General features: G+C 50.5%; 1 protein-coding gene across 1 annotated transcript; it reads left to right on the top strand.

Annotated features, from left to right (window-relative positions):
* Nucleotides 1-986: 986 nt before the first annotated feature.
* Nucleotides 987-11356, top strand: LOC120542537 (ladderlectin-like). The gene is made up of 6 exons (XM_039775064.1): nt 987-1088; nt 4761-4834; nt 6034-6134; nt 7399-7533; nt 7651-7762; nt 11210-11356. The coding sequence occupies exons 2-6, from the start codon at nt 4774-4776 to the stop codon at nt 11275-11277; spliced, it is 477 nt and encodes a 158-aa protein (XP_039630998.1). The 5' UTR covers nt 987-1088; nt 4761-4773; the 3' UTR covers nt 11278-11356.
* The last annotated feature ends 2420 nt before the right edge of the window (nt 11357-13776 follow it).

Below are 13776 nucleotides of genomic sequence, written 5' to 3'. Positions count from 1 at the left end.
AGCTGATGTGACCCACACAACTTCGAGTCCCGCTGATCTTTTTTGCTGAAGACCCCCATTGGGTTCCTCTAATTGTCTGTACAGACTGTGGCCCACACACGGTCAGGACTACAAACAAAAGGTGTTCTGGTCTTGTGTCATAAACAAGGAGTAACTCCAAAAAGCTCAACGTCTTGCGTAACTCGAGATCAAAGCGAGTCAAGCGGTTTGTCACATGTGGGGTTTTCTTGTACTGGTGAGTCAGGAGGTGACCGGACAAGATAAACTGGTGATTTCAAAGTGTACTTATGGACACAACATGTCGGGTGTGGCACGGTGGCACAGTGGTTCTGCTGCTGCCTCGCGGTAAGGAGACTGGGGTTCACCTCTTGGGTCCTCCCTGTATGAAGTTTGCGTGTTCTCCCCGTGTCTACGTGGGTTTCCTACCAAAGACATCCAGGTTGGTGAACTGATGACACCAGATTGGCACGACTGTGTGTGTTTATGTGTGTGTTCGCCCAGGGATGGACTGGCACCTTGCCTGCGGTTTGTTCCTGCCTTGTGCCCTGTGCCAGCTGGGACTGGTGACCCTGCTCTTTACTGACAGGTTAGACATCGACTGACTGACCGAGTGACAAAATGACTAAACTTGCCAAAGCGAAAGCGTCCTTTGAGTGTGGGGGTGCAGCGCCTGCTTGTCTGCTTTGCTGAATTCCGAGACGGCCGACATGTTAGGTTAGGTGGGCTTGTTAAAATGATTTACTGGTGGCCTGATGAAGGGTTTGACAGAAAAACCTTTGCTTTCTTTCTTCGGTGTGCGAATAGCAGCACTAAAAACTGAGCACACAACACAAAAAGAAAAGCTCGGATTATTTTGGTGTTTAACAACAGGGCTGTGCCAACTGAAAATAAAAAAAAACAAAAAAACTGAAATCCACCCTATGAGGTGTTGATTTACTGAGCACCTCCAGGATGTGCATATTGACACTTGGCACATGAGAAGAAGCAAACCAACGTCATGAGCCCCGCACCTCTTCTGTGCAATAAAAAGCTCCCAGAGAGCCGGGGACCCCAGACTGAGCCAAGAAGGCACATCCACTGCGACACAGGTAAGGACCGCCGGTTTTCGTAAACTTCAGTTACTCCGTCAGCCACTCTGCTCCGATCAGGAGATGCGCTGATAAAAGACGCTCGGTTGTGCACGGCCACGTCATCATCATCATCATCATCATCATCATCATCCTTAGCTGTTCATAGGGCTTTTCGTGACACATCGTGTACACCACAATGTACAGTGTGGGGGCTAAATGGGGCGCTGCAGGACAAAGATGGGGTCTTAAAAGGCCACAACCATAAGGCAGAAGCGATGGTCCAGTGCCAGGACTGACAGTCATCAACATGCCAATGTGTGCCAGTCACTGTGTCACAACAAGAGACATAAACATTGGGGTTCAAACCTTCAAACTGTGAGCAGAGGCGACAGGCTTGAATTTCGGTGCTGAGACACACCGGTCAAATGATGAACATGAAGGGCGACTCGATGTCCTGGATGGCCAGGGGGTGCCCCGTTTATCCAGCTCACAATCACAGTCATATCATCATCATCATCATTGTCAACAGGTCCTCTCTGCTCTTCTGGGTGAGGAGGATTACTGAAATTCCAGGTAATTTTTTAAGGATTGTTGGAGCGCCGTGTTTCGGTCTGGAGACGGGTGGCACGCTGCTCTAAGGAGAGGGACCAAGTAAAGACCTTCCAGAAAGGCCTAATTACCACTAAGAGGACCTCATGCCAGTGTGGGATACTGCAAGGACCACCTATGTGTGTTTAGTACCCACAAGGCAGAGACTGACGTCAGCTGCAATGGCAAAAAAAATTCTTGTTTGTCGCGCACATTTCAGATGTGATTTAAGTTCTCCATGTAGACACTGCCCTGGGGCAGCATGGTGGTACAGTGGTCATCCTGATGCCCTGCAGTAAGCAGACCTGCAGGTTAGGTGGGCTGGCACTGCTAAACTGGTCCTTGTGTGTCTGTGTGTGCTCACCTCTCTGCTCACCCTATGATGGGTTGCTGTCCCACCCAGGTGGTCTTCCTGCTTTACGACCAGTGCTTTCTGGGATTGGCTCCAGCTGCCTCGTGATCCTGCCCTGGATAAAGCAGGTTAGGAAGACGGATGGAGATACAGCACCGTGCACGCTGTTGGTGTCGCTCCTTGGCACAGTTGGCACATTTGATGACCCGTCACGTCAGTTCTGCTCTGACCAGTCCGAAGTCCGGATATTCTGACGCTGGTTGGGCTGGGCACTCACCCGATTGCTCATATGGTTAATCAAGCGTCTCTGATGGGCATCACTGCCAAAGCAGCTATCGGGACCGGGAGCAGAGAAACGGCAAGAAGAGGCAGACTCCTGTATTCAGATTAACTTGGGTACAAATGCTAAACGAACAACAGCAATAATAACAACAGTTCGCGATTCTGTGCAAAGCAACAACTCCAAAAGAAAGTCCCAACGGGGCTACGATACGCCTAACAAACACCCCTCTAAAAAGCACAATCAGTCGTCACCATCGCTCGTCTTCATTTTTCAGAGCCCCTCATCCCCAACAACGTCAAACCTCATGGCACTTTCGGAGCGGCCCCTGGCGCTTTAGATCTCCGATCCCGAACCCCGGTGACGGTGCGACGCGCTCCGCTTCAGCCTCCTCTCCGCCCGTCCGCTGCCTCCTCCACTTGGTTGGCGCTCGGCTGACGCTCCGCCTCCCCACCACACGTGCACGCGCCTCCTCGACTGCGCCCGCAGTCTCTTCGTGCGCCCTCCCGCGCAAACCTGCCGCCTTCGTGCCCGTGACCGCGGCGCGTTCGTGAGTTCCATAGAGCTGCCAGTTCAGGCGGAATCGCGCACAGTTGGGCTCAATTTTAAATTCGGCCTGCCTGCGTGATAATAGTGGCTTGGGCGTGACTCCTCAGTTTGGGCCGTGGCAGTAAGTGTCCGGCACACATGGAGGGGCTCTCCTGTCCGCCCTGAACCCCCCGCTGTCCGGTGATTACATCCCAAAGAAAGCAAACGTTCAGAGCAAATCTGCAACACTCACAGCGCCCACTCTTACTCTGTTCAAAGCTATTTGGGTTCAGCATTTGTACTTCTGTGTGTGGCATCTCATAGTACCGTAAGAATGGGTAAAGGGGGCACACTGGCATTTGTACTGAGTGACTGATTAATGGACATGCGCCAGAAAAGCCATCGGGACTACAAATGAACTACAAGACAAGGCAGAGGTCGCATTGATGTCTTATTGCAGACACACACATCGGGTAAAGGTGCCCACTGAAGGGGGGCGAGGGACTCTGCAGTGGGGCTCAATCTGGGCAGCGAGTCTGTTATCAGTTATTATTACTCAGAAATGCCACAGTTGTTTAAATTCACTCGTCCCATCTGTGCAATTCCTCTTTAATGTACTTTCCTTTACAGGAACTCAGCCAGTGTGAGTGTGTGTGTGTGTGAGCAGACACCACTTCAATGGTGGGCTTTATCCACATCTCTGGCCTCACAGATCACACAATTCTGGCTCAGTCTACTCCAGAAACACAGCATTGGCTAAAACCGCGTTTTCTGGAATTAGTGAACCTGATTTCTGGAGATTCCGACTCACTTTAAGCAGATTTCTGGAGCAGACCCCTGGTGACCAATCAGAGTGAACTTCCCCCTGGTCACCTGACAGCAGAGATGTTCTAAAAGGCACAGCAGTGGCAGGTGCTGCAGACGTCCGCGGGCTGACAGACTGAGGAGGCCTGGACTAAGGTGACCCTGATAAAGAGATGAGTGGAGAAGGACACTCGGCTCTCAGGCAGCTGGAGGTCTGAAGGTGGTCTACCGTTCTGCACCGGTGCCCGTATAGGAAAGGCTGGGCCAAACGAGGAGTAGAAGGTCAGAAAGCTGTCTGCCGCAGAGTGCCCTGGTGGGGCCGCCGGCGTACGCCATCATGACATGTCAGCCATCAGGGTTTAGCAGCCACGCTACAGGAAGCTGAATCCTTAAAAAGCATTTGGTGTCTCCTGCCCTTCCAGCGCCTCGCCACCGTATCTCCTCATGGGTCTCAATGTCTTTTTGCCGGTGGTCCATCTACTGCTTCTCAGACTCCGTCACTGTTTTTGAGGCAGCTCTTTCGTCATATGACCAAAGCCAAACTGACCAATCAGATGGCACAGACTTGAGTGTTTTATTATATAGTGGTGGTCTAGTAACACTCAGGCCTCTGGTCCTTGAAGAAGTGACTGTCATGAAACACAGCAGCCAGGGTCGCTCTGCCAAGGTCACTGTTGTTTCATCTCACTGCCACTCTTTTCCTGACACACATGCCACTTGGTGACATTTCTGTTTCTTTGGAGCCCACGGATGTTGCAGAGGAAGTCCCCCCCTTCAATTTTATTGTGATGAAAACGATCGGTCGGCCTGTGCGGCGACGTCCCACACTGTCAGCAGAGCTCGTCACACCGCTGTCATCTTCTTGTCAACAACGTCACACACCGCTAGGCACTACGGCTGGTAATAAATAATGATAACATGATACATAGTAACAACATCAAAAACTCCCAAGTGTAAAGAGTATCTGGGTGCGGGTGGCCACCTCAGGGCATCCGAAGGGCTCAGCAGAAAGGTAAACGTTACCCACCCAGCCCATCAGCGATGAAGAGGTGGCCACGTGTCACCTGACGCATCTCCCTGGTCTTGGTGACGCTGGCTGCCACGCTTGGTGACTCCACTTGTGCTTTCTCTTTTCTAGATACTCGACCACAATGGCCGCAATGCTGGCTTTGTTCCTGGTTGGTTTGTCGATGGTCCTCAGCGTCTCCGCAGGTGAGTCTCAGACTGACAAGCATCTAGATAAAGCATTTCAGGTGGTCCCGGCAATGAGGGTCAGAGGTTTGAGGCCACTTTGGGGGGTAGAGGACACATTGTAAGTCATAGCAGGGCGGCTGGTCGATCGATGACCTCTGCCATGGTGGCGCATATTAAAATGTATGCCACAGGGAGGGCCCGGACCCCCTAGAGTGGTAGAAATAACATCTAAAAGTTAAGGTGTGAGCGTCAGGAGGCTTTGTGCCCTCAGAATCAAGTTAGCTGAACTTCTCTCTTAACATTTCAGTAATTATTTACCACTCTGATACTAAAAGAGGTCATCACGATATTAACTGACGAGAAGAACTGAAGAATTACGGTATTTGAGGGTCCTCTGGAGGGTCTCTTTCTCATGCACAATTCGGCTCAAAAATGAATCAGCACATCGTCATCGCCTAACAGGCTCACGTTTCCAGTTTGGTGTTTTTCCATCCAGAAACTGACACACATACAGACAGAATTGAGATAGCAGGGGACCCTAAAATGTCAACATCTGTTGAAAACCGGAGATCAAAATCTTTGACTAATCTGAAGCTTTCGCTCCTCCACCACAGACGATAGGTTCTTCTTCTTCTTCTTCTTTCTACTTCTTTTGGCTGATCCAATTAGGGGTCACCACAGCAGATCATCATCTTCCTCTGCCACACCCACCACCTCAGCACATCCATAAACCTCCTCTTAGGCCTTCCTCTTCTCCTCTCGACTGTCAGCTCTATCCTTAGCACCCCTCATCACTCCTCTGCACGTCCAAACCAACGCCATCTCACCTCATATTCCACCTGAGCTGACCCTCTAATGTCCTCATTTCTAATCCTGTCCATCCTCGTCACCCCCAATGCCAATCTTCACATCTTTACCTCTGCCACCTCCAGCTCTGTCTCCTGTGCCACCGTCTCCAGCCCATATGACACAGCTGGTCTCACTACCGTCCTGTGGACCTTCCCTGTCACTCTTGCTGATAATATTTAAAAAATAATATTTAGCAAACAACAAGAAGATTAAATGAAAGGACAACACACTTGGGCCGGGGATGAGACCCTCGCTGAGCCGTTCAGTAACATCAGTGGACATTCAAGGTGGGCTCACGTCAAAAGAAGATGTGCAGAAGCGTAAGAAAGTCGATTGGCCTCCATTAACCGACAACGTTGACTTTGCAGACGTGTCCTTCTGCCAAGGCTCCTGTGAACAGGGATGGACGAGCTTCTCGGACCGATGTTACCAGTTCTTCCCCGCGAAGAAGGCCTGGATCGACGCAGAGGTAAAGTCCCGTCCTGACACTGGCGTTGGGTGGATTTTGGTGACGAGTTCAGTTTTGGGAGCGTTCAGCGATTGTGGGGGGCATCTTTGATCATCTCTGCCAGTTTACACCTTTTTATTTTCTCAAGTTCTGCTGTTCATTTGATCGTCACCTTTATTTTACTTTGCACTGTGGATCATCCATCTCATCCATCTCAGATTACAGGGATATCGTGACATCATAAATCAAACCCAAATAAGCCACCGTCCCCCCTTAAATGCCATTTAATCAGGCTGTTCACCGATGCTTCATCACTTCACGTTTCACCTTCAAAGGAACGGCCTTTCTGTCTTTCTTGGGCTTTTCCAACTTTTTCATGATTGTTTTTATAGCCGTGACGGTAAAGAGAACACATGACCAGGTGACCGAACACAGCATCATCTGTGACGATGACGATGACTGGGCACAAGTGACGATCAGCCACACATTCAGCCACAGCAAGATGAGGTGAGAATGAGGCGGGCGTGCGTTTAGTGATCACTCCATGGTCAGCCTTGGGAAAGTTGAGGCCTGGCTTGTCTGCTGAGTAGAAGCTCTAGAGCGCCCCCTCTGGTGTCCCCCTTGCTGGCAGGCTGACATGATGGGGACTTGTCCCTCTGCCACAGCCTGCCCTCCTACTCTTCAGACTTCGCCCGGTTGTGTCTCTGCCCAGTAGCACCCCCTTTTGTTTGCCATACCAGTTGCTTCCTGTCCTGTCTTTACACCGGACCCCCACCAATTGCCAACTGTAGCTTAGAAGTGACTTTGGGGGTTAAAGGATAAGTTTGGTGTTTTTCAGTTTCTTCACATGCATGGCACATCTTAATGGTGGTCTAAAGCGAAGCGTTTTTCTTACACATTTTTAAAATTCCTTCTCTGTTCTTACAGCTTATAACGGGACTGAAGGGTACTGGGGGTCCATAACACGTGAAAAAGCCTTTCAAATTCACTGAACGCGTCTGCTTTGAAGTAGCAAAGGTTTCAATTTAAGAAAAAAACCTGCCCCCCAAATTCTAAACGTTTTTCTGAAGCGCATTTACAAACAAACAGCCAACGGCCATCACGACGTATTTAGAAATGACAAACCACAACACCAGTCTCGTGACACGCAGACACTGGCAGAGCGCACAGCTTCGGGGGTCCAGTGACGTCTCTAAAAACACGACGACTGCCAGGCACGAACAATGACAACATGCCGCTGGGTTTTCTGGCTGCCTAACGCGGACCCTCTCTGTCACCCCCTTAGCTGCACTGCGTCAGCCTTGGAGGACACCTGGCCTCGGTGCACAGCAGTGACGTCAATCAGTTCATCACCAGCCTGGTTAAGAGCAAGGACTCCTCTGGCCCCGTCACCTGGTTTGGGGGCTCCAACTGCGTGCAGGTAAGATATGACCTCCCTTCTGTGTCTCCGGGGGTCCCAAGGGGCTTGTAGGCCATCCAGGAGGGAGGGTGGGAGAGGAATGAGGCCACGGCTTACTGCACTGCTTGTGCTTTCCAGGCTTCGACATGGCTGTGGACGGACGGGTCCAAGTGGGATTACACCAACTGGAATCAAGGTGAACCCAACAATGCCGGGGGTACGGAGAGGTGCTTCCGCATCAACGACTCAGGTAATGTAAAGGGGGGACGAACCTGATGCGTTCAGGTGGTCTGCTCCCATATTTGGGTTGGATGCCAGACTCTGGGTAGCCTGTGGCCGGAGGGGCTTGCTGGACAGTGGCTGCTGGTCTGTGAAGCACCTTGGGGTGCACTCTAGAAGTCCCCACTGACTGTTTCTTCTGGATGTGTGTGTGTGTGTGTGTGTGTGGTGAGAACATGAGGGACAGTCCTAGAGACCCCCATATCCAGGAAGACTGTGAGGGTGAAGAATCAGTGGAGACGATTCATTTGGCAGAGCAGGATGGCGGCCTACAGAGCTGCTCATGAGAACATCCAACTCAGGGTTAGGGTTACAATACAGACGTGAGGCTGTCAGTCTGGGGGGCTTTATGTGGGAGACATCATCAGCTTTTACTCAATTTAAAAATACGTTTCTCATCCAATTGGAAATAAACCAACGATAAATTGTTGTTGCCTTGTTACTTCTCGGCTTGACTATTGTAATTCACTTCTTTTTGGTCTTTCTCAAAAATCAATTCATAAGCTTCAACGTGTTCAGAACTCTGCTGCCCGTATCATCACCAGGACCCCTTCTATTCACCACATCACCCCTGTTCTCCAGCAGCTCCATTGGCTTCCGGTCAAATATCGCATTAATTTTAAAATACTTCTGTATACATTTAAGGCTATTCATCATCTCTCTCCTCCATATCTCTCTGATCTGGTACAGATCATCATCCCATCTCGGTGTCTCAGATCCTCTTCTTCTCTTTCTCTCTCTGTCCCTGTCCCCGTCTCGCCACTATGGGGAGCAGGGCTTTCAGTTGCTCTGCTCCTCGACTTTGGAATTCTCTACCTCCTGAAATAAGAAACATCACCTCTTTCTCTCTTTTTAAGTCTAGACTAAAAACTCACCTATTCAAAATAGCTTACCCCGTATAACTTTCTCCATTTTCCTATCTTGGAACTGTTTTATGTTTTTATGATCTTGTAAATTACCTGCTCTTTTGCCTGCTTTTTATTTTCTTACTTTTATTATTATTTTTTACTGTGTACAGTGTCCTTGAGTGTTTTGAAAGGCGCTTTCAAATAAAATGTATTATTATTATTATTATTAAATCAGATTCTCCCTTCATCTTATAACATCTAACTAAGTTTAGCGTTTGAGTGGCAGCTCGGTGGCCATGGGAGGACATGAGTGGGCCATGTGATGGCCTGGCTCTCTGTCCAGGTCTGGTGTCGGCTTTGTGCCCAGTGTTGCCCAGGTGGGCTCTGACACTGTGTCCCCAAGTTGCTCCTGAACTGGATTAAGCAGGTCTGATGATGATAGATGGGTGGTTGGTGTCATTGTCACCACTGCTGTCCCTCAGCTCCAGGCTATGTGAAGTTTTTTCCCCTCTAAATTTGCCCCTTAGCAGTGAATGCACCTTTGTGATGGGTTAGTAGACCCCGTAAAAGAGCAACACCCTTCAGCTCCCTCAAGAGCACGTGTGCCACCATAATGAAGATGTGGCATCGTCACACAGGACGTCTCAAGTAAAAATAGAGCAGCAGTCGCATCCACGGCACCTCCAAAGGGGGCAACCTGCTCCTGACTGGGTCTTCTCCCAGGGCCTTGCACCACTCAACTGGGAGACATCCAAACTACAAACTCCAGTGACTCCTTTTGGTCGTCAATTCCGCGCCAGAGCCACATTTCAGACACTTGTTCTCAATCTCGTTCTTACAGTCGCTCTGAAGATCTCAAGAGCAGAGCTGAGTGCGCCTTAGGAATCTGCTGCTCTACCAGGGTCCACATCCGTATCCATAAAACTGCTGCCATTGCACCATCTCATGAGTCAGGATCACCACCACCCTGGTGTACACAGACCACCCTGCTGGGGGGCAATGAGCCGCCATGGACCACAGGAGGACCTGACATCAGCTGTGAACCACTGTAGTGTGTACTGAAGATCTCAGTGTGATGATGCCAATGGGGTAACGCCATCCACAAGCAGCTGAGATGTAACCCTCGGGAACTCAATCCAGATGTTCACCAAGCCTTGGGTGGACCATGAAAGTCATGAGGATAGGAAATGAGAGGGGAAGGCACAGACATGGTGGAGCCTACACTACAAACACACACACAAATATCAGGGCCAGTTTAGCACTGGCAACTCGCCCAACCTGCATGGAAAACCAGAGACCACCGTAGGGAACCCACTGACATCCAAAGACAAATCTCATTACTCGCATTCCCAGCAGACACCACCAGCAGCACACGGTCAGAAGTCCAGGGAGACAGGATTGGCGATCCCCCCTGACTTCTCCAAAGCATAAGAACATGCAGAAGGTCCACTGTGTGCAAAGAGTGGATCACAAAAACCAAAACCAAACCCCACCAATCACCTGACACGGTCAACGTGTGACCCACCGTCCCCAGTTTTTCTCAGGGAGGTCGATGGATCCCTGGGTGATCTGAGCGCAGCCTTTTTTTGGACTTTTGAAAGATGGGGACCCAGAAGTCCATCCACACAAGACCACCATAGTCATCTCACCTCAAAGTGACAACAGCCATTAAACCGAGTCACAACTCATCAATCAATCAATCAATCAATCAATCAATCTTTATTTTATTTAAAGCCATGCAAAGAATACAACATCGCATGGAACTTCAAAAAGCTTTCAATTCCACGACAAAGTTACACACTGAGAGTGAAGAACAACATGGATGGACAGCGGAGTCGATGAACAGCCTGAGGTGACTGAGGAGGAGGAGGACACGATGAATAAGACGAGAGTCAAGCGCATTGACGTGCAGGAGAAAAGGGCGAGTCGCTCAGTGAGACCCGAACAAGGCAGACTACAAAGCAAAACTGGAAAGACCCGTCCGTACAAACATTCTGAGGTAGTCGAGGTGCCAAGTGCATAGCTAGATGGAGTCAGGCGGTCACGTCAGAGACCCATAAATACCATAGAGGTGCCCAGCTGACTTCCTGCCAGTCCTTCACTGTCTGTCCAGCTACAAAGATCACCCGTCTACCAGCAGACAGGCTTCTCCAGGCCCCAGTCCTATGCCAGTCTCTTAGTGCTCCCTGCAGCCACGGTGACCATATGCCAGCTGGGCCACTCGTCACACTGTCCTGTAACCCAAACTTTTGGGTGATTTTCTCAAAATAAAAGGGAAGTGGGCCTGGAACGGTGGGCACCTTTCTGTTCTGAGACGCCTTTTCCTCCCAGTAGCCTCTTAGATGGCCGGTGGTGTCAGAACTCCTCACTTCACCTGACTGGCAGGTCAGTTAAAGGGGCTGAGGTGGGTCTGCCAGCAGGATTGTTTATTTCAGAGGGATGGTGAGAGCGTATTTGACCCATTTATGGTTTCTAGCGCAGGATTCTGAAAGTGCAGACTGCCACTTGCGGCCCTCATTTGCTGTTCTTTCTGTTGTACCCCTCACTCCTTTTCTTGTGTTCTTTTTCAGCCCAAGGCGGCTGGAATGACGTCAGCTGTGGGATGCCGACGGCGTACATCTGTGCCAAAGACATCTAAATCTGGGCGAGGAGAAGCTCATCGTGTACTCATCACATTACATTTTGGCTGTTTTGAAATAAAGTACGGTTGGCATTCACCCTGCTGTTTTGTAGTCTAATTGATCTTCCAACTTTTTAACTATCGAAACACAAACATTTGGGTTTTCTTTTGGGGTGGACATGCTAACAGCATTAAGATGTGCGCCGTGTGAGACTAACGTGCCGCTTCATACGGCAGTGGCCACATAATGACGGCCACATAATGTCACCAGCAGGTGACATTCATGGATTTGCAGACTGATGACCAAGGTGACGGCCACCACGACTGGACAGAACAGCCACTCGATTAACTGTAAGCCCTGAATGAAGTGGCAGTGAAGGTGGGAAGGATGACCGGTGGTGGAGTGGTGGTATTGGGGTCATGTGACGGGGCTGAGAGTGCTCAGCTGTCAGGTGTGAACGCTCTGTGAAGCACCCTGAACTAGTGCTATGTGACATGGCGGTGGGTCCTGATGCCAAAGTAACAAATGCACTGCCAGGCTACGAGGGCCTCACAACACCTTCTCCATAACCCCTCTGCCAGTTCCCGGGGGACTGTAAGATGGCACACACTTCAAGTGAGAGTTCCGGTTGGGGTAACACTGTGAGCCAACTCGCCCATAGATGGAGGATTAGGAGAAATAAGTTGACTGCAGATGCCTCAACAGGGAGACCCCCAACCAGACCCCCTTACATAAGACCTGGCAATCATCTAGAGTTCCCCATTTCCACACAGGCCACCCCAGAAAGTGAAGTGAAATTGGGAATAAGGGGTACCCGCTGAATCAGCTATCCATGAGTTGGTGTAGACGCTTAGCGAAGACCCCAAAGATCTCATGCCATGCATTAGAAGAAGCTCTCGACAATCTTTGTAGCTGAGCTTCACACATAGCAGCCCCCCGACTATCTGGTGACGCGTCTTCAGTAAGTCAAAGACGTGAGCCCAATGGACCACCTGAGGACCTCCTGAAGCAGTCAAGTGGCCTTAAGAGGTCCAGTCGAGCTGTGGCCCTTCTCTTAAGATGACAGAAATGAGCCCAGAGAGCAGGCTGAGTGGCCAGGGGGCAGTGGGCCACACACAGGACAGAACCCCCCAGGCCAGGGAGACACGACAAAGACAATGGGGGGCAATGGGGGTCTCTCTGAGTAAATCTGCACAGACATTTATCATGAAAGTGTCCACATTGGGTCCTTGAGCCTGTTAAGGTTCTTCATTACAGGTGGACAAGTTAATCGTAGAAATGACTAAATGAAATTCGGGTGGGCTACCTTTGTAGAGGGTTCAACACCAAACCTCTGAAATGCCTTAAGAGTGGCCGAGACCCTCCTAACTCTCAGTTTCCCCCACTGCAAGGGCTGCTTCTTCTTCTTCCTCTTCATCCTTTTCCACTTCTACATGGGGGTCTCCACATAGCTTGGTGTTCCATCTTCCTCTCTATTCTTGGTGGTGCATTGTGGGACTTGGCAGGTCATGAAGATGGACACATCTGAACACATCTGCAAACTAACAATCAGTGTGGTGGTGCAGTAGATGGCATCGGTGCCTGCTGGATCTGGGGTTCAAATCCTGCACCCGCTACCTGTCTGCGTGGAGTGTCCACGTCATCCCTGCACCTTTGTGGGCTTACATTCACTGGCAACCCCAAAGTGGGCAGCATGTGCTGTGTGCCCTGCGATGGACTGGCACCACATCCAGGGTTCATTCTAGCCTTGCACCCCACGCAACATCTTCATATGGGGGGGGCTACAGTGACCCTTATATGTATGAGGTGTGGCATTTCGGCTTCATTTTCTGGGAATGACATGTGGGCCCCCACTGTCATCTCAAAAGCACACGTGTGAAAGAAAAATGTAACTGCTTGCAAGCTACTAAGGATTAAAGCTGTTTTATTATAACGTTAGGTTATTCATACAGGCGTCTGTCATAAGATGAGGTGAACTTGGGTAACGTCCTGTAGGAACGCGTCCGTTAGACACAGGGAAGGTGACCTTCCCTTCTTTGGGGCGCCTTTTGACACTGTGGCAAGCGGTCCCCAGCCGGGACACCCAGAAGGAACGGAGGAGGGATTATGCCTCCTCCAGACCACGAGGGGGCGACAGCCCTGGTGGCTTTGCGGACCACGGGGAGCAGAGCTTAGAAGCTCAACCCTATAGGGGCCCGTGGTCATCGCCAGGGTGCGCCCAGATGCCTGAGATGCCCTGGTCCTTAGCACTTCTGCCACATCAGGGAGTGCCGGCAGCAGCTCATTGGGTGGCACCTGGAGCACGTCCGGGTGGGTTTAAAAGGGGCCGATTGCCTCCATTTGATGGCTGGAGTCGGGAGGAAGAAGGCAAGAGCTCGGGAGGAGAGGAGAGGAGAGGAGGCAGACCAGAGGAAGAGGAGGCATCGTGGTGAGGCCTGGACTTTGGGGGAGTACTGGGTTGTGTGCATCACTGTAAATACGGACTGTGTAAATAAACGTGTGTTTGGGTGCAAACC

The sequence above is a fragment of the Polypterus senegalus genome, chromosome 13 (assembly GCF_016835505.1).
Source record: "Polypterus senegalus isolate Bchr_013 chromosome 13, ASM1683550v1, whole genome shotgun sequence".
NCBI classification, from domain to species: domain Eukaryota; kingdom Metazoa; phylum Chordata; class Cladistia; order Polypteriformes; family Polypteridae; genus Polypterus; species Polypterus senegalus.
This window is presented reverse-complemented; position numbering and strand designations above follow the sequence as displayed.